At 36.9% G+C, this 19,477-nt stretch overlaps 1 protein-coding gene across 1 annotated transcript; it reads right to left on the bottom strand.

Annotated features, from left to right (window-relative positions):
- Nucleotides 1–6,194: 6,194 nt before the first annotated feature.
- On the bottom strand, nt 6,195–17,840 carry LOC129944534 (proteoglycan 4). The gene is made up of 3 exons (XM_056054030.1): nt 17,450–17,840; nt 8,479–10,836; nt 6,195–8,426 (listed from the first exon to the last, which is right to left on the bottom strand). Exons 1-3 carry the CDS (start codon nt 17,550–17,552, stop codon nt 6,454–6,456), a joined length of 4,434 nt encoding a protein of 1,477 aa, XP_055910005.1. The 5' UTR covers nt 17,553–17,840; the 3' UTR covers nt 6,195–6,453.
- Between the last annotated feature and the right edge of the window lie 1,637 nt (nt 17,841–19,477).

Here is a 19,477-nt window from a genome sequence, read left to right as displayed (position 1 = left end):
TTTATATTTCTTTGTTAATTTTAATTTTATATTATTTAAAAATTCAACTCTGTTTTGTATTAAAAACTTTCAAGTTTTGATTTAGAATATATTCATGTCATTTCTGAATCTTATTTCAAATATTCTTGCCCCAAATTAATCGCTACAAATTCGTCAAACTCAAGAAAAGTTAAAAACTAATTGCCTTTCAGTCTAAAACGATGCATCTGAACACGTCTTAATGTAATATTGACAGATGACAGTTCGTGAAAAAAAAACAAAGCGAACAGACCTAAATCTGATAAACGGAGTTATCAATTTGAAATATCACAAATAAAATGTAATTTTTTTTTAAATTTTGACTTTAGTAAAATGTTAAGGGATAGTTTGATCGTAATATCATTTAAAGTTAAATAAACTTAAATGATTGAGAATTAATTTTAGAACTTGTTGAAAAATTAATGAAAATGGGTGCAGGAAGTATTATGGTTCTTGCCATTACAATCAATAAAAATAATTAAAAAAAAAAAAGAGCGGATTTTTCTCCCCAATTAAAATAAAATTCAAGGTTAATTTTTCACCAAAAAAAAGGTTAAGGTATTTTATTTTATATCTGTGAAACCTTTATAAATATAGGGAGAAAACCCAGAATTTTTTCCCAAAAAAATTGTACAATTTAAATTGATACAAAGAACAAAAAAGGTCACCTTGGGAAAGTTCCCGAAGAACAAAGAAACAAAGGTTGCAGTCCCGCAATTTCGGGAGACAAAGGAATCGATCGAAATTCTATCGGTTTTTTTTTGGCTCTTTATAGCCAACCACAAATTACCAGAAAATACGAACGCACAAAACTCACTCAAAAGAAAAAAAACATATTTAGCTTCTTTTGTTTGCCAAATCGATCCTGCCTCTTCCTTCTTAACAACGCCTTCCTCACCAATTTCGTTTGGTTTTTCCCAATTTTAATTTACCCAACACAAAACTAACACGATTTTTCTTCTTTTTTTCCTCTCAACAAATTGTCACTACTTATTTTATTTTCGACCTCACTCCTCTTAGCTTCTCTAAAAAAGTCCCATGGCGAACTTCTCTCATCCAAGAGGCCACGAAAAGTATGCCATCCTACTCTGACCTTTTGTTATGATTTGGTTTTCTCTTTCGGTCTAACTGCGACACCCGGCTATTTCGCTGTTGTGCATGCCGATTTCAAAAACCAGCCAAACCTTTCTTTCACATTGGTGATTTGAACACCAACATTGGCTTAATGGACGAATTCAGTTCTTATCCGTCGAATCTAATTGGTCTAAAAAGTAAACGAACAATTTGTGTGAGTTCGCGAATAAAATCCCCAAGTCCAAACCGCCCCAGTTTAATAACTTGAGGAAAGCATTCTGGCAATTAGGAACCTTGGCATTTTTCAACCAAGATTGAGAGGCAGAATGCGATAGTTCACTTATCTTACTTAATTTTCCGACACTTTAGGCTGGGCATTAAGTCATACTAATTTTGTGTGGACCACCTGTCACACACTCAATAAGGCCATCTTCGTGACTCATCCGTCACAAAATTGTGTATTTTGTGTCCGCCCGTCACAAATTTCAAAAGTAAATGCCAATGTGGACCTTCTGTCACACAACTTCGCATTACCACTGAAACCTATTTTGTTTGCTCTTCCAAAATACAATAAGAGCAGGGCAGGTAGTACCCGTGACATGATGGTTTGTGCGTTGGACTGTCATGCAAGGGGTCTTGGGTTCAATCCCTGCCTGTTCCACCTTAATTTAAAAAAATAATTTTCGCGGGTACTGCCTCTTGCGTGGAATTGACAAATCCTTCAAGAGTAATTCTTGTCATGAAAAAGTGCTTTCTCAAACTAGCCGTTCGGATTCGGCCTAACATTGTAGGTCCCTTCCATTCCTGACAACAGTACTCGCACACAGGAATGGTTGCGAGTTGTAAGTCACTACGCCCTGGTTCACAACGGACTGTTGCGCCACCCCATTTGATTTGAATAAAAGCAGGGCACTAACTGATGGAAAGCAGGATTCTATTGAACTCTTAAAATATTTTGGAGCGGCAACTTCGAAAGGAAAGTTAAAAAAGGATATAAGATAGACTAGTGAAACTTGTTGTGGTAAATATTACCGTAAACGCCAATACTTACGCAAAATTTCATGACAACATTCTATCATTAGATATCGATTCAAGGGAAAATTAGAACTCGCTTCATTTGATTTCATTTAAAGATGTTTCTGTCATCTGTCAGATATGTGAGGAGTTTTGTTGGTAGTATTTTATTTATTGGAGGAAAAAATGGTCAATAATTATTTTTTTCTTAAAATTCTACCAACTAATCAACAAAATTTTTAGCAACTAATTTCTTCACATTTTAATGGTAAGTAAAGTATTAACATATCTGTAAAATAATTGTATTTGAAGTTAATTTCAATACTCGTTCTCGAAATACGGTTGACGAACAAAGGTACCCTAAACGTACAACATCTCATTAAAAACTATATTTTAAGATTGTAGCATCCTTAAATTGTCAAGTGTCAAGTGTCTTATTTCATTTAATTTCTCTTTTTTGAAAATATGACAAGTGTTGGTGAACTGATGAGCGATTTCCTATTATTTTATTTATATGTTTGCAAATCTTTTCGACTAAGAGCCTAGAGTATTACTCGATATTGCTGCTTTGCTTACTAAAACCTTTAACATTGTTTAGAAACATTTAAACAAACAGTTTTAAAAGATCTTTAAATTTCATCAAATTCCATTCATATATCTCTCAAAAATTTACAAGAACACGTTTAAAAATTTACCTATAACTTTTCAAAAATGTTCAAAAACATGAGACATTTTTAATATTAATATTTTTCCCAGTAATTAAATTTAAAGTCATTCTCTCTTTTCACATTTTAACCATTTTTTTAGTTTTAAAATTAAGATTTTTAAACTAATACATCTTCTTATTTCTAAAATACAAAATAGCCTTTGGTAAAGTTTTACCCCTATTTACCCTATACATTTCAGGAAAATCCCTTTTTAGTGCTCACTTTCAAATACCAAACAAAAGCGTAGAATAAAATGGGTGTGTCTTTGAAAAAACAAAACAGTTTTTTTATTTTACTTAAAATTCATTAAAACTTGTTGTCTGTGTCAATGTTTTTCATAGTAAATCATCTCAAAATAGGCACATACAATTGTCAACTCACTTATGTTATAGAAATACATAATTTCCAACATTTATTGCCTTAGATGGTTTAAGCAGTAATTTATTATTAAATAAAATAATAATTTCTCAAGAGTTTGTTATCTATGTACAATCTATTCAAGTTTGCCTTATAACATCTTTTTGAACATGATTAACGAATTCCAACTCATCACAAATCAACTGTCATTCTTAAGGCACATAACATCACGGTCGCGTTCACTTTCTAGCATTTAACAAACAACTCTCGTTTTCCATCGGATAATAATTGGCATGTGTACGAGTACGAGTATTGCATTGTGACCAAACCAGCACAGCAGCCGTAAGAGGACCGGCCTACAAACGAATCTTCTAACTGCACACAGTGATTTACTACCTCCGATAAGCATCATCAGTGTGTGTCTTTTTCGTCGTGTGTACCTAACCTATAGCGAAAGAAACCAACATGGAACATGGCCCTCGCCTTATTTGGAAACTAGGGCGACCTTCAAAGAAAGCGTAACCGTCAACTTGGGTCTGAACATTGGAACAATGCAACCATACTTGATCACTGTCAACAGCATCAGCTCAGCTTAGCTCTTCTTAACCTGCACTACTGCCACACTGTTGTAGAAGTGTGGATGCAGAGCACCAGCCACCAAAACACAGATTTGGATTCATTCAACAAAAGGTTGTAAGGAATTTGTGAAAAGTGAAATTTCGAACGCTTCTTCTTATGGTTTGTCGAAGTCAATGTGAACATGGAAAACGAGAGTGCTTCTCACGTGCCAGTTATGGAGGCTGGTTCAATGGCTTTTGGTCCTGTCTGACTTTTAAGTTTGACTTTATGGCTATAATCAGCTTTGATCTTTGGCTGTTCATTCAAAGAAAATACAAAAACAGAATAAAACCGATTCGACATGGACTTTGATGGATTTAATGGGATGCAGTTTATTCGTATGGTCGTGTAGTCCTGTAGGATGGGAGAGGCGCCAGTAGATGACTTAAATGATGTTGGAAATATTTGATTGAGTTGTTCTTTAAGAAATTTACAAAAATGAAAAAAAACGAGTATGTATAAAGTTGTAGGTTATTCTTACACTGACAGCTGTTTCCTGCTTGTAATTTTGACAGAAACTCAGTATCATACCGCGGCATAATAAACTGAGTCGAAACAGTTTGTTTTCTGAAAAGAATTTATGTGAATGTTGTATGCATATTCGTCGAACCAGAAAGCACATGTGACTGGTTTGCTAGTGGACAACACAAATGGGCCTTATGGCTGAATCATAAACACGCTTCGGTTTCGTCTGCGTTACGGTAGGCCTGCTTCGAGGTTGCTTTGGATGATATTTCTATTATTTCATTCCTCCAAAGAGCAAATATTTTGTTTGTTGACATTTTTTTACACCTGTTGAGCTGTCAGAAAAAGCAAAAGTTGAGATAATGAACTTGAGCTTCCGTTTGGAATCAGGGCGTGATCTCAATTCCATTAATCTTTTCTAAAACTTAACCAGGGTCTAATAGGCTAAGGTGATACATATTCAATCATCATATTTTTTATAGACAAATTGACTAACACTGAGCTTTCCGTGTCTTTTTTATAAAATGAAACAATTCAATACGTTTGAACAATTTCCGATTAAAATTATTGTCAACATTGTTGCCATATTTAAATTTTAAAGATATTTAAATAAAAAAACTACCAAATTGGTTGTCGTTTAATAATATTCTTAATTTTCTTGTTTTTCATATCGAAAGCTTCATCTGTCAAGAGAATATTTTGCAAAAAAGGTAACTCAGAAAACGTTCCTTTTGAGTAAGCGTTTGTAAGCTTTATTCACATTGCGACAGAAATTTCATGGTTTTTTAGCCAATCCCAAATGTATAAATTTACATCAGTGAAAATTACTAGACCGTAACATCATTACCATTACTAAACAGACCTATTACATTTCTTTAAAAAGATTATAAAAAAACATGAACATAAAAAAAAACATTAACATTCTTTTAAAGAAAATAAATGATTCAACTTAAAAACATGCAAATACACATGGAAAGTACAAAGACAAACAACTTAACTATTTCAACACTAGTCTTCAATCCCTACCTGCCTACTATTAAGTTGCATTTCAAAAACCTGTGAATAAAAAACCATGTCTTTATATTCCGAAAATTGCATCCCTGGTATTACCTATAGGATATTTTTGTCACTTTGTTTGCTTAAAGTTTCTAGGGAACTACTTATACTTAAAAACCGCATAGATCAAGCTTCAACCTTCAAGAAATGGACACCGCTTGCTTAATTCCAAAAAGTGTAAAATGTAGCACAGTATTTACAAATCAGTAAATAGTCCGCTTTATTAGAATATAACTCCTGAAATGTGACTGTTCCAATGCACCTTTTTCAATAAAAGAGGAGTCTAACATTTATTATTATAAAAATAATAAATTTGTATAACCTTAAAGTAGTCAAGAATTTTGCGCCTTTAACCCCTTAAAAGCTCAAGCCCGGCAAATCCACTATAATATGAATGTTTATATACAATACATTCATTCTTCGTTCACTCTCCTAATCACATATTTAACACATGTTAAAAAACTGTCAAACCCCCATTTTAGAAAACTAAGAAAAAATCACGTGACGATTTTTCTTATTTAACAAAAATTATCTAAAATAAAAACACCAGGCGCTCAGAAATTTAAGTAGGTAACAGCCTGTACAGCGGATACTTTGCAGGAGTTTAGTTTTTTAAGAAGCATATCTCAAGGAAGGTCTGAACATAAGAAATCATTGCATACCTTTAGGATGTTGATTTGAACTGGGTGAAACACATGTACACAGGATCTCAAGCTTTAAATTAGAACAAAACCTTGCAGAAGCATAGGAGTTCATGTTAATAGCTTCTGAAAGTTAATTCAAACAAAACCTTGCAGCAACATAGGAGTCAAAGTAAAAAAAGCAACTTTCTGTAATAAATTCGTGAAAATTAATTATCACAGATTTGAAATAAAACAATCTTCATTTTCCTCCTTTTTTTGTATAAATTTATAAGTAATTTTATTAAAGTTATTTTTTTTTGTAAGTTAATAAATAATTTTCAAGGCAAGAACATGGTCCAACATTTTTAAATAACTCCTGCAAGTACACCTCCGATAGTCAAATAATACAAAAACAAAAACATCACTTTGTTGTGTTTGGGAACATAAATCATAAATTTAACGCACACAAATAGTATCATTTAAGTTGAAAGTTCAAAAATCCATAAAAATTTTGACGGTGGTCATTGTCTCTTCTTCTTCATCCAATCTGGAATACTATTTCGGATGACTTCGCCCAACTGTCGGTAAACCATCAACGCCAAAATGGGAAGAACCAATCTTGCGTCTTTGAATAAGTAGACATAACAAGCGGCAATGAACAGACACACATCTGTCATGTAACTCAAGGCTGAACGAACTTTTTCCTCGGCTTCTTGGGAAAGTTCATCGGGTGATTTCTGAGGAACAGCGACGAGGGCAGTTTGGGGTTGTGTGGGTTTGGTCTCTGTAGAAGTTGTGGGAAGGGATTTTTTAATCGGCTCTGGAGCTGTAATTTTAGGCCGTTCAACTTGTCTGCTCCTAGCGTCATCAGGTGGAACTTCCGCAGCGTTTGCTGGCCTGGTTGAAGATGCTTCTCTAGACCGAGTGCTTGATGGTATGCGTTTTTTGATAATTTTCTTAACTTTGACAATTTTCTTCCGACCTCGACTTTCGGAACGCTGTGAGAGTTGTGATGTCGATGAGGGAGTAGCTTCCTCTTCGCTGAATACTTCCTCAGCGTTTTGTTGCTCCTTGTCTTTCATATGCATCCGGCTTGGGCTTTGAGTAACGTGCTGAGTTTGATGGCGTTCGATCAATGACAAACGGGACTTCCCGTGAGTGGGGTTATAATTCTCAGTGTTGCTTTCCCGTTCAGCTTTTTCGGCAGCCTTCTTCAATTCGTCACGGTTTAGATATAAGGGAGGGTTATACTTCTTTGTGCTGCCAACTTGTCGCACAATATCTCCGTAATGATCGGCAACAACCTTGGCCTCTTCCTGGAAAATTCTCTCGGCTTCAAGTTTGGCACGTTCTTCTTCCTCTTTGATTCTTCTTTTAGTTTCGACACTTGTTTCAGACTTGAGTTGGGGTCTGGTTGTTGGTGGTGGTTCTGCATTAGCTTCTGTGTTCTTTTCTGTGGGGGTTTTCTTATCCCATTTGAAGAATGACTTAAAGCCCTTTGACTTATCGGGTTTTTCATTGATGGGGCTTGTTGGCATATTTGGGCTCATCGGTGGTGGAGAACTGGGTGGGACAACACTTGTTGGTGAAGCTGGTTCATCAGTTCCAACACTTTCGTTGGAAGGTCTTTTGAGAATTGGCTTCGGAACGAAATCGGGACTCGCCAAAGGCATCGGACGGTTGAGAACAACTACTGACTGTTCAGGCGTCGGAGCTCGATATGGAGTAAAAACGCCTGCCGACATACTTCTCGGATGATAAGTCTCCAATTCGGTACTGGCTGAACGTGTGCGAGCAACGAGTTCCCTTTTGAATTTCTCTATCGAGTCTTCGGATACTGATTCTGTGCTTGCTGTGTAGTCTGATTCGACATCGAAGCTGGCACCAGTTCGTTCATGGTCGTGGTAGTCACTGCCCTCATCGGTTTCCTGGCTTATCTGTTTATGCATTCGCCGAGGTCGTTGATCTTGGTAATCGCTGCCTTCGTCGGTCTCTTGACTTATCTGCTTTTGGAAGGCCCTAGGATGATCGAGGTACTCGCTTCCATCGTCGGTGTCATGACTTATCTGATTCAGCATGCCACGAGTACGCAATAGGCCTTTTTTACTAGCCAAGCTGTCACTGGAGTCCCATTTTGATTTATTTACTATCTCAGCTATGTCAGCCGATTGACGACGCCTTTGGCTGCGCCTCTCAAATGATTGTCTTTCCGCTTCACTCATCGATCCAAGACGCTTACGCACTTGAGTCGGTTGAACAGTGAGCTTTTCTTGAGCAATCTTTAGTTTTTTGGCTTTTTCTGCTTCTTCCATTTCGACAGCTTCATAAAATCGGGCCATGGCACGTTCGTAAAGCAACTCTGTCGAACTTACCGAACGTCGCAGTGGGAAAGTGTGAAGATTTGAAAACTCAAGTGATGCTAGGTCGGGTGAAGATATTGAGATTGGTGGTGGCTGAAGTGCTTCTTCCAGGTCCAAGTCGAAGGAGTCTTGTTCTGCAAGAAAAATTATTGGAAATAAAGTTTGGAAAAATATCGAATAACATACTTTCGGTATCCTTGACCTTGCTGTTTTTTTGGAAGACCACCAACATAAATTCATTGCTCGTGTGAACCTCGTCGAGTTTCTCGGTTTCCGAAAGTGGATGTGGTTCACTTCCTGCTGGATCACTAGCTGGGGCGCTAATTTCAATCGTTGGATTAGCTACGACTCCATTTTGCGATGATCTTCTCTCGGATGTACTGAATGGTTGATCTGAAAATCGTTGAACACGTTGATTGACATCCAAATTTGAAGGTTCTTCACTTCTTTGTAGAGCCTGAGATGTTTTCTTTAGTTCTGGTGGAGTTTCTGGGGGTGTCTTGGATGTCTTCAGTGGGGCTTGAACTGTCTCAGGTGGGGTTCGACGTACTGCTTGTCCGGGTGGACTCACACTACGAACTCGAGATTGTGCTTGAGTTTCTTTGGGTGATTCAGCTTGCTTCTTTATAGGTTCAACAGTTTGCTGAGGATTTGACTGTCTCGAAATTTCCTCTTGTTGCTTTGCAGGTTCTAAAATTTTCTGAGGGTTTGCCTGCTTCTGAAGTGATTTGTTACTGGACTCAGTGGCTTTAGTTTGCATAGGAGTTTTTGTTGAGGGTGATAGAGTTCGAGGAGATGGAGGAGTTGGTAACGGAGTGGGCAGAGTTGGTGTTGCCGGTGCAAACCTTAGTATTGGTGCAAGTGCCGATGTAAGAACGGGACTAAGAGCTGGAGCTATTGATGGCGAATTCATTGTGGTTACCGGTTTGAGTGGAAACACTGATGGTGAGATTGGCCTTGATGGCTCCGACGACGGTAGTGAAAGAGGAGGAAGAGTTGGCCTTGATATCACTTTCCTTGGAAGTGCTGGTGCCACTTGAATCTCTTCATCTCCGTCTGGGACTCTTGGGCTTGGGCTGCGCCTAGTTAGATTTCCACCAGGAACATCCATCTTTATTGGAGACGGTGGAGACCTGCGAGATTCTGTTAGATTAGTTCCGTAAGACATCTCTCGATGCAAGTCCTCATTGTCCAGGATTTGAGGTTTGGTCTTGCGGTTTAGCAATGGTGATGGTTGTCTTGGAGATGTGTCTCCACTTTGCTCCTCACCATCAGGTACTGCTCTTTGAGGTGATAACGTCTTGCGTCGAGGTGGAACTGGCTTTCTCGAATCATCACCATCGGGGGAATTAAGACCGCGCTTAGGATCGGGTACGAATAGTACATCTGATTCTTCTCCCGGGTCACTGAGTCCGTACGGATTCTCGGCTTTCACTCTGAATTTATATTCGGAGCCTTCAATCAAGTCGTTTAAGGTTGTGCTCAGCTGCCTTGTGGTTGCAGCTTTCAACCAGACATTCCAGCCTATACGGAAGTACTCAACAATGTAGTTTCCGATCTTGCACCCTCCGTCATCTTCCGGAGCCGTCCAAGACAGTGTAACTGACTTTCCATACGATGTGTTGAGGCGCACTTTTCCTGGTGTGTCAGGCCTCGACGTTACGGTAACTAGAAAAGATGTCGCATCTTCCCCGAGCTTATTCACTGCCTTGATACTGTACTCCCCGCGGTCTATGCGTTTCACATTGTCAATTTTGAGTGACGAATTCTTATCTGTTGTCACCAACTCATGTCGACCGCCATTTGTTATGAACTCACCTTCATGTAGCCAAACAACTGATGGTGCTGGCTGCCCCGCAATGCCAACCTTCAATCGTAGAACTTCATCAGCCTCGACAATCAAGCCGTCTTCATAGTTCCGTGGCAATCGTATTTTCGGCGGAGCTTCTACCATCAACTTGGCCTTGGTTACCACATGACCAGCTCGATTGGTCGCCGTGCATTTTATTTCACCCTCATCGGTAAGCGCCACCTGGTGAATAATCAATACACTGGCGTCGTTGTCGTTTACAATTTTCGTTCGTCGACTACTGAAGATTTCGTAGCCATCTTTAAACCAACTTATCTCTGGCTGTGGCTGTCCCAAAACCGATACTCGAAACTCGACGCGTTCATTTTCCACAACGGACATGTCGGTGAGTTCGCTAGCAAATCTTGGAACACTGATGGCGTTTCGCTGGAGTGTAACAGTCAAAGGATCCGAAAGTTCACTTGGATCTGATTTGCCAACGACATTTTCAGCAATCGCACGGAATTGATAACGCCAACCAGGTTCAAGACCACTAATCGATACCTCGCATCCTGTGACAGGTGTTGGTGTTGAACGGACCCAATGTGGTGAGCCCATGCGACGATGTTCGATGATGTAGCTGGTTATGGGTGAGCCTCCGTCGATTTTCGGTCGTTCCCATTTTAATGTGACGACATCAGGTTGCTGATCCGATAGGGGGATGAGGATTGGACGTCCCGGTGGTGATGGTCGTTCTGGAAGTAAATAAGAGAACGCAATTACTAAACAATTGAATTTGATGGTTCTTTTAAGCGAACAAATTTGTCTTGATATATTTAAATAAAAAAAGAACCAGATAGGGTATTGTAGCCTATATTTTCTTTTATATGTTTTTTGAACAAACATTTAGATATAAAATTAAGTCGGATAATTGAGGAGTAAGCGAATAGATCCCCATCCTAGTGACCAATTTTGTATACATTTTTGTTTTGTTTTACTTTGCTTTGGAAGTTATCGATCCAATCTCAACAACTAAAAAGTTTGGAAAGCCTCTAAATTTCAATTTTTAAGACATGTACACATAAACAATTTTACGATTTAGTAGAATGTTAAAGCCATTGCAGAAAGTATCGTCATTTTTAAAGTTGATGTTGCTTAATTTTACTTGAGTTTAAAAGGCCTGTTTTTGGAGAGGAATATTTTTTGGAAGAACAAAGTTTAAGAGCGGTATCGGACATTTGTTTAAAATCGTCAATCCTAAGCAAAAAATTGCAGGCAACAATATTATCTACGAAATGACATATTTAATTCGTTCGTTTGAATTATAGTGGTTCACAGTTTATAGCAAACAGAGCAAAGCTTTTTAAATACAGAAAACTTAACATAACTTCTAAGCTGCTGCCTTACAATACGATGGTTTTGCTAGTGCTGACATATGGATCCAAGGCCTGGATGATTGTTAAAAGGCATTCCGACTTCTTAAGCACGCTCGAGAAGAAGGTTTTATGGAAAATTGTTGGCCACTTATGTATGGCCACTAATGTAGGGAGACTCGAAGGTACAAGTAGATATCGTCAACAAAAACTACACTTCTAGCTGGCATTCTTGGGGTGCGCAATACTGGCGTCAGCTCGATATCCGGATAAATGGAGAGAATTGTTGAATGAGGCCGGGCTGGATCCGATTAGATAGAGCTGATACTGATGATGAGAGTTAATTTTTATTTAATACCCTATCAATGACTACGACTAAGTCTTATATTTCTAAAATACCTTTTGTTTTTTTTAAACAAACCATGACTTATTATATCAAACAAAATATCGTTATACTTTAATAACAATAGACATTGTAGAGGATCCTAAGTAATTTAAACCCGCATCTTGGAAAGGGAGAGAGGGGTTAAAAGGAGTTGTCGGTGCGCATTGGTTTTGCATTCCTGAATATTGTAATGGCTGGAAGGGCCCGATTTAAAGGTCCAGAGGCCTCGAATCAATAATTTAAATAATAATAATAAATTAATTTAAAATAAAGTATACCATTTTTTTCTCTCGAGTTTTTCAATAAATAATTTCTTGTGAAACTAAGTAGATTCCTTTAGTATTGAACAAACACATAGAAAAAAATTATCTGAAATTAAAATTTAGGGTTTACGAACGGAGGTTAGGTTAGGTTAGGTTATAGTGGCTGTCCAAGACACACTTTGGCCAATTTAATAGCCCATTGTGATACCACATGAATCTTGAGGTTTCCTCCTAAGCTCAATGGAACCAGCTTGAGTCCCTTACAGGCTGATTATACCGATATGATTTAGATCGTTAAAGAAGAATTCTCCTAGGTAATTCTTGCGTTTTCGAGCTAGAGCTTCCTCTTCCTCGTCCATACAGCTTCTGCAAAAGTCATTTGAGAATACGACTAGTCTCGTGGCGTGCTTTCCTATTAGACAGTGTCCGGTTATGACACCTATTATCGAGCTTATATGCGATCTGCTTAGAGAGAGCAAGCACCTTGAACGTTTTAAATCCAGTGTTGACCAGATGTTTTTTGTGATTTGACACGTGTTGATGTTGTTCCACCTGGTGCCTGCCCTCCTCACAGCGTCTTGCATTAGTAGCAGTTTACAAGTAGCGATTGGTATGAAAGTACTTGCCAAACGTGGTAGCATGGGCTGTACTGTACCGTTCCTGGCGAGTTCATCGTCCTTACAGTTACCTGGAATGTCTCTATGGCCCGGCACCCAGCAAAGGTGAATATTAAACTGTTGCGCCATCTCCATTAGAGATGATCGACAGTTATGGACTGTTATAGAGTTTGTAGAGACAGAGTCCAAAGATTTGATAGCGGCCTGGCTATCAGAGAAAATACGGATATCAGATGTTGATATCACGTTTTCTTTGAGCCAAGACAAGACTTCTTTTATCGCCCAAAAGTTCCGCCTGCAACACGCTACAATGATTGGGAAGGCGGAATGAGAGACTTAATTTCAGTCGTTCAGAGTACACACCTCCACCAACCCCTTCTTTGTTTTTGGCCCATCTGTGTAAAAACGGATCGACTCATCCTCCAAAAATGTCCTATCCTCCCAAAAAGATCTGGTAGGTAGAAATCTGGAAATTTCTGTCGAATTGTAGTTGGGGTATGGTGTAGTTAGTGTGCTTTGGAATTGATTCTAAGTACCTTAGAATTACGGAGTGGCCAATGTTGTTGTTAGTCCACTGCGACGAAGCATTGAGGCGAATAGCAGAGGTTGCAGCTATTTGTTTGCTAAATAAGTCAAGAGGTGTAAGGTAGAGCAAGGTGTCCAGTGCCGCAGACGGGGTCGTGTGAAGCGATCCGCTCATACAAAGGCAGGCTGAGCGTTGGACTTTATTTAGCTTATCCCTGTTTATACATTTCTCTAAGGCAGTCCACCATACTGCCACACCGTACGCTAAAATCGGTCTGATTACCGATGTGTATAGCCAATGCGTGATTCTGGGTTGTAAACCTATTACCAATAGATTTTTTGCAAGAAAAGAGAGCTACAGTGGCTTTTTTGACTCTTTCCTGTACGTTGCGTTTCCAATTTAGTTTTTTGTCTAAGACAAGACCTAGGTATTTAGCCTCGTCTGAGAATTTTAATTGGATTCCTTTAATGTAAGGAGGGTAGACAAATGGAATTTTGTATCTCCTCGAAAATAAGACCAGATCGGTTTTGTGTGGGTTAACACCCAGTCCAGTTTTCTTTGAAAAATCGTTGATGGTTTCGTTGAAATCCAGTTCTCGGAATAAATCGCTTTCAATGGTCAAGAGAGAGCTTCGATAGACGGTTTCGTCCCATCATGCCTACATTTTTTATAATTTGCATTTTTGAAATTGAGCGCACTCCAGTTCAATTTGTTACCATCAAAACCAAATAGATTCTCAATGCGATTTCGAGGTTTGGAATGTAGCTCTAAAATTTTGATTTTCGAGAATTTGGTAGTAAAATAGTTAAGGCGATTGATCTAATTCATAGTCGTTTTCCTTTTTGTATGAGTCAATCATAGACACAAATTGAACCAACTCATTTACCAAGGCTATGCTCCTAATCATCTGGATACACTTTCACCAATGCCTCTACTGCAGCGTGCAAATTTCCAGCATTCATCTTCTCGATGTGATTCAGGAATCCAAATCTCGAACGTACAGCTGCATAGGAATGCAATCTTTCAGTAAGAGAGACGGATAGCTGGTCAATCACTGAGATGAAGGCGGATACTTTATATTTTTCCTTGGGTGACAGATTTTCGTCTTGTGCTGTCCCGTAATTGAGCGGATTAAACCTCACCTTTCTCGTTCCGGTGCGGGTGCGTGATTGTACATATTCATCAGTATGGGATATTTGTTTGGCTGCTTCCTCGGATTTTAATGATTCTACTGCACGCATTGCCGATTCAAGAATCATTTTCGGGTCTTGCAACATGTTTTTTGTAGCGTTTAATGGCCTCCAAAATGTTGTAAACAAAGCGGTATCGAGACCACTCATCTTCTGTAGAAGGTGCATTCCTCACGATGTCTTTTTGCTCTTTATTGGAAGATATGCTTGTTAGAGCTACTTCGATTTCCGAATAGCCGTTGACTAAGGCTTTCGTAGCTTCAGTTTGAAAAGACCAACCAGTGTCGCTGCGCTTTTTCAAGACTTAAAACTGGCCGCTTTTCTTCAACGATAATTTCTCAATCAGAATTCAGTGCCGCTTTGCACTGAAGGGAAAAACGTGTACGAATTCTGCACGAAATTAAATAATTGAGCAGCCGATGGACAAGAGATAGTAGCTGCCTTTCCCACTAAACTTAGAGAATGACCACAACAAGGTACGAACGCCGCGATGAATGATTTTTCTCCAAAATAAGAGCCCGCATCCCCTTGTATGTTCCACTCGTGTTGGCAGTATTGATTGGAGTGAACAAATATAGATCAACAATTTCTGTTATTTAAGATTAATATAATTAAATAATCATGTATGTACAAGGTACTGTAGGTTGTAGGTAGAGGCAAAAGACAAAAAAAAATATACATATCAAAGGAAAAGATGTTTAATAGTTGAAGTTTGAGACAAAAAGTTTCCCAAGTCTCTTTTGTGGGGGCACCCTGTTTGTGGAAGCCCCGGGCTTCTACTCCAGTTGCCCTTCCCACAATCCAACCCAGATGGCTGGGAAAAGCGTGTTGCAAGGAATTCTACATTCCCGTAGTACGGCTAAAGAACGAATCTCTGTACTTGACAGTACTACGAAGTAGGTCTTCGAGGGTATACTAATGAGCATTATTGGAATCGCCAGTATTACGATTAAACTGTTTAAGGGGAGGAATGCAGCTGGCCATTTCTTTGGAGCATAAACCGCTAAAATAATGGTCAAAGAGGGTGAGACGTTTTAAATTAATAGGACCGTTACCCACAAGCTGTCACCGAATAGACGTGTTCAGTTTTTATATGATGATAGAACCAGTCTTTTGTTCTAGTGTGTAAAACATGACTTGCTAAAGGTGAAAATTAAAATTACAACTTTTTTAAGTTTTTTTTGTAATCCATCAAGATCACAGCTAAAACATGATCCATAAAATACTTTGTTGAAAGTGAAACCCAAAGTTTGGAAATCGTTCTTTCTCAGAGCAATATTGTATTATCCAAAAGAATTTGAAGCGATTACAAGTTTCAAGTAAAACAAATCTTATTAAAACAAAATCAATTTATAAAGTTCGGTCATTTGACAGAAAAGTAATACTGAACTCAAATCACCTAGGGCTCAACTCAAGTTAAGCTGAAATGTATAGAGCAAGCTTATTTCTGCTCATTTTTCATTTCTTCAATAAAAAACTTCAACTATTATTTCATTGATCCAATATTTGTAGGAACGAAAAATCTAAGAAATTATTATTGTTTAATACTTCAACCATCATAAAAAATTAATTTTGTTGCTAACTTTAGAAAATTAAAAGCCAAAGGTTTAAATTAAAGTCAAAAATGAAGCCTTTGTTAGTATTATTAATATTTCAAAATGAAAACAGTCCGAAAACTTTTTGTAACTAGGAAAATGCTAACAATTATGAGGCTGTTTAAGAAATTGGACATTAAACATCACGATACGGGTACTACTTCAGCGTAATTTAATACTGCGAAATAACGTCCCTTAAAATAACGAGGTACTATATTATTTCACGAAACACACAACTAAATATTTTTAACATGGTTCTATAACTTCAATATTTCCTCTAATTTTATAATTTCAAATTATAGTTATGAAAATATTATGTTTTTGACTCCTATGTCATTCCTAGTAAAATGTAAGGTTACATTAAACTTAACCGCAATCTGATATATTTTAAACTTCCAGTTGTTAAATTTTTTCCAAAATTGTCATTAACGATCAAAAGTTAAAAATAGTAATGAAAAAAAAAAACAAACCCTGGATACAATTGCTAAAATAAGTAATTTTCGTGAAAGTTTTATATTGTTTTGGGAAAAAAGACTGGGAGGTTTTTTGACTCTTAGAATTTAATACTTTTCAAAATCCCCATTTCAAGTGGCTTTCGTGACTAAAAACTTAAAATAAATTACATTACAACCCTTAATAGGAGATCAATGGGAATCAAATTATTAAAGTTATAATTTATACATGAGAAAATAAAATATAATCCTGCGCCAATTACAGTGTAAGCTTTTTCCTTGCGAACTCTTCGACAGTCAAAACATTTACCACCAAAAAAATAAACAATATATAATCTTAATTTTGCATTTTAAAATAATCGAACAAATAAAAACAAACAAAAAAACTGTAAAGAAAATAGGTCTTCCACCTCATCGGGGTCTATTTAAAAACTCAAATTTTACACTTCATTCAGAGTAAGTCGTTCTAAATATTTTACTAAATGGTATTTTTGTTGATTTTCTAAACTTATCTACACAAATCATCACTGAAACAAGACACAGTCTCATTTAAAAACAAAATAACAAATAAAACTTTAGTAGCTACATATATTTTTGACAAGTTAGCTTATAATGCGTATCCACAAAATACCGCTAATGTTTTCATTTAATAAAAGTTCAACTTTTTCGAAATTCACTTTGAAAACCAGGCGCATGACACACAATATTGAAATTGCCAAAGAGCAAAGAGTTTCGTTGAGTTTCAGAACAACCCAATTCACACATCAACCACTTGAGAGTATTTTTCTAAAAATATCCATTTCTAGCTCCGATCTATGTAACAATAAGGCATCGACGACGCGACGTGGAATGTGAAGAAAAAATATAATTAAATTTCAATTCTTCCCTCAAATGGGTGTGAAATTACTTTTTTATGCATTTTCGATTGAATTTTTATTTTTCAATTCTTTATGTTTTTCGAAATTACCTGCAGATTTCCAGTGAACATTCTTTTTAGGTCTTCCACTTTGTGTTTGTTTCTGCTGTCGTCCTGGTTGATTTCCCATGAACCAAGAAGAAAATTTCTTCATTTGAAATAATTTTATTTTTCTATTCTTTTCGATTTGTCAATTTTCACTTAACAATACACTCAAAAAAAAAAAACAATTTCACTAAGAATTTTCTTGCATCACAAACGAAAAAGCTGAGAAGTCGCGAATGGTATTTGATTTTTCTTTTTAAAAAAAATAAGAAGTGCTAAAACTCTAAAATTTTCTAAAAATTTTCAATATTTTCTTCGGGATCACTTGGACCCATTTTTATTTTTCCTTTATACAGACGTTGAGTAATCCCGTTGCACGCACTCACCACTGAAGACACACCATCTATCTGGGATATGAGCTTTCGAAATAAGGAAAGTCGAAAAATTATCATGGCTGCCAATTTCAAAAGAAAAATCATTATTTTTCGTTAAGTTTCAAAACTTAACGATCACTTTAAAGAGAGAGAGTCAGAAAAATGGCGGCGATCGTTGAGGAAGTGTAAGTGAGAGTGAGTGGATTATGAGAGAAATCATCCGGAAGCAAAACAAATTAAACCGGCCGCGACTGCAAGCCGGTGGTGGTTGTTTATAATTATTTTGTATTTTTTTTTCACGATTTGTTGTGTTGATGAATTAAGAGTATCATTGGGGTGTCACATTTATCTATTTGTAATTTCACAGCAAAGTGGTCGTATTGTTCTAAAAATATCACAGACATTTTTATAAACGTGAAATCGAAAGTATTTGAAGAATATAAGAATGAGACTAAAAGAAAGGTACCGGCTACACTTGTTTTAACCGTGGGCGATCAATGAATTTTTAGATCGCGATACTTGAATTCAGATACTCGTAGTCTATTTTTAAGAGGAAATCAAATAAGTGGGACAAATAAATGGGAATATTGACTACATTGAGTTTATTATCTAAAATAGCTCTTTATAGAAAACTATGTTACCCTTCCGAGCTTTGAATTGACGCTGTCAGACTAGTTAAAGCGCAAGATCAGTTTATTCTTTTTTATAACACTATTATTTAAAAGTTAAGATCATTTATCGCTTAATTTCATATTTCGACTTCACTTTTTTATTTTGTGATGATTTGTTAAAATAAGCCGTTAAATGTTTTATCTATTTGGCATGAATTGCGGGAATTTTGAAGCGTTATTATGTAGCTGACATCACGTGACAAAACAAAGTAATGTTTTTTTTCTCTATTATTGCTAACAAAATAATAATTTTACAGAAAGATCTTTCATATCGACAAAATATTCAAAGGTAGAACACATTAATATCAATTTAAAATTATTTGAGTTTTAAGTTTTATTTAATTTGCTTATGACTTCAGGATAAAACCGCTGACACTTGAAGTGAAAGAATGGCTTGTTTTGCACCGTCAACATGGGTTAACATTTCAGAATCTGTCAGAGAAATATGGATTGTCAATGTACGAGGTAAAATTTAGAAATTGTCATTCTGAACCTTTTGTTGCTCAATTTGGTGTTCCACAGGGAAGCCATCTTGGCCCTTTTCTGTTCATCCTGTCTATTAACGATGTATCGTCATGTCTACGCTCAAGTGAACTTCTCATTTTTGCTGACGATATGAAGATTTCAAAATAATAAAGTCCAACCATGATCGTATTCTTTTACAAGCCGACATTGATAGTTTCACATTTTGGTGTGGGATAAATAGCCTTTTACTCAACCCTTTAAAATGCCAGACTATAACATTTAATAAAAAACTAATCAGTAACGTATTTGACTACTGTATATCACAGCAAAAACTCTGTCGTGTCTCCACATTTAAAGATTTAGGTGTACATTTCTGTTCAAACTTAGAGTTTACACATCACATAAATGTTATTGTTAATAAGGCAAGTTCTATGCTTGGTTTTATAAAACGCTGGGCTAGGGAGTTCAATGATCCCTATGTTACCCTTTCTTTGTATAATTGCCATGTTCGTCCTCATCTTGAA

Source organism: Eupeodes corollae, chromosome 2 (assembly GCF_945859685.1).
Source record: "Eupeodes corollae chromosome 2, idEupCoro1.1, whole genome shotgun sequence".
Classification (NCBI taxonomy): Eukaryota; Metazoa; Arthropoda; class Insecta; order Diptera; family Syrphidae; genus Eupeodes; species Eupeodes corollae.
The sequence above is the reverse complement of the archived record's forward strand: the minus strand, read 5'-3'. Positions and strand labels throughout refer to the sequence as shown.

What these genes read in the sequence shown, in the direction of transcription:
- LOC129944534 (XM_056054030.1), bottom strand. Translation starts at nt 17,552, where the DNA reads ATGAAGAAATTTTCTTCTTGGTTCATGGGAAATCAACCAGGACGACAG. An exon ending in TGTTCACTGGAAATCTGCAG is followed by an intron (nt 10,837 to 17,449) that starts GTAATTTCGAAA and finishes ATTTACTTCCAG; the next exon opens with AACGACCATCACCACCGGGA. An exon ending in CAAGGTCAAGGATACCGAAA is followed by an intron (nt 8,427 to 8,478) that starts GTATGTTATTCG and finishes TTTTTCTTGCAG; the next exon opens with AACAAGACTCCTTCGACTTG.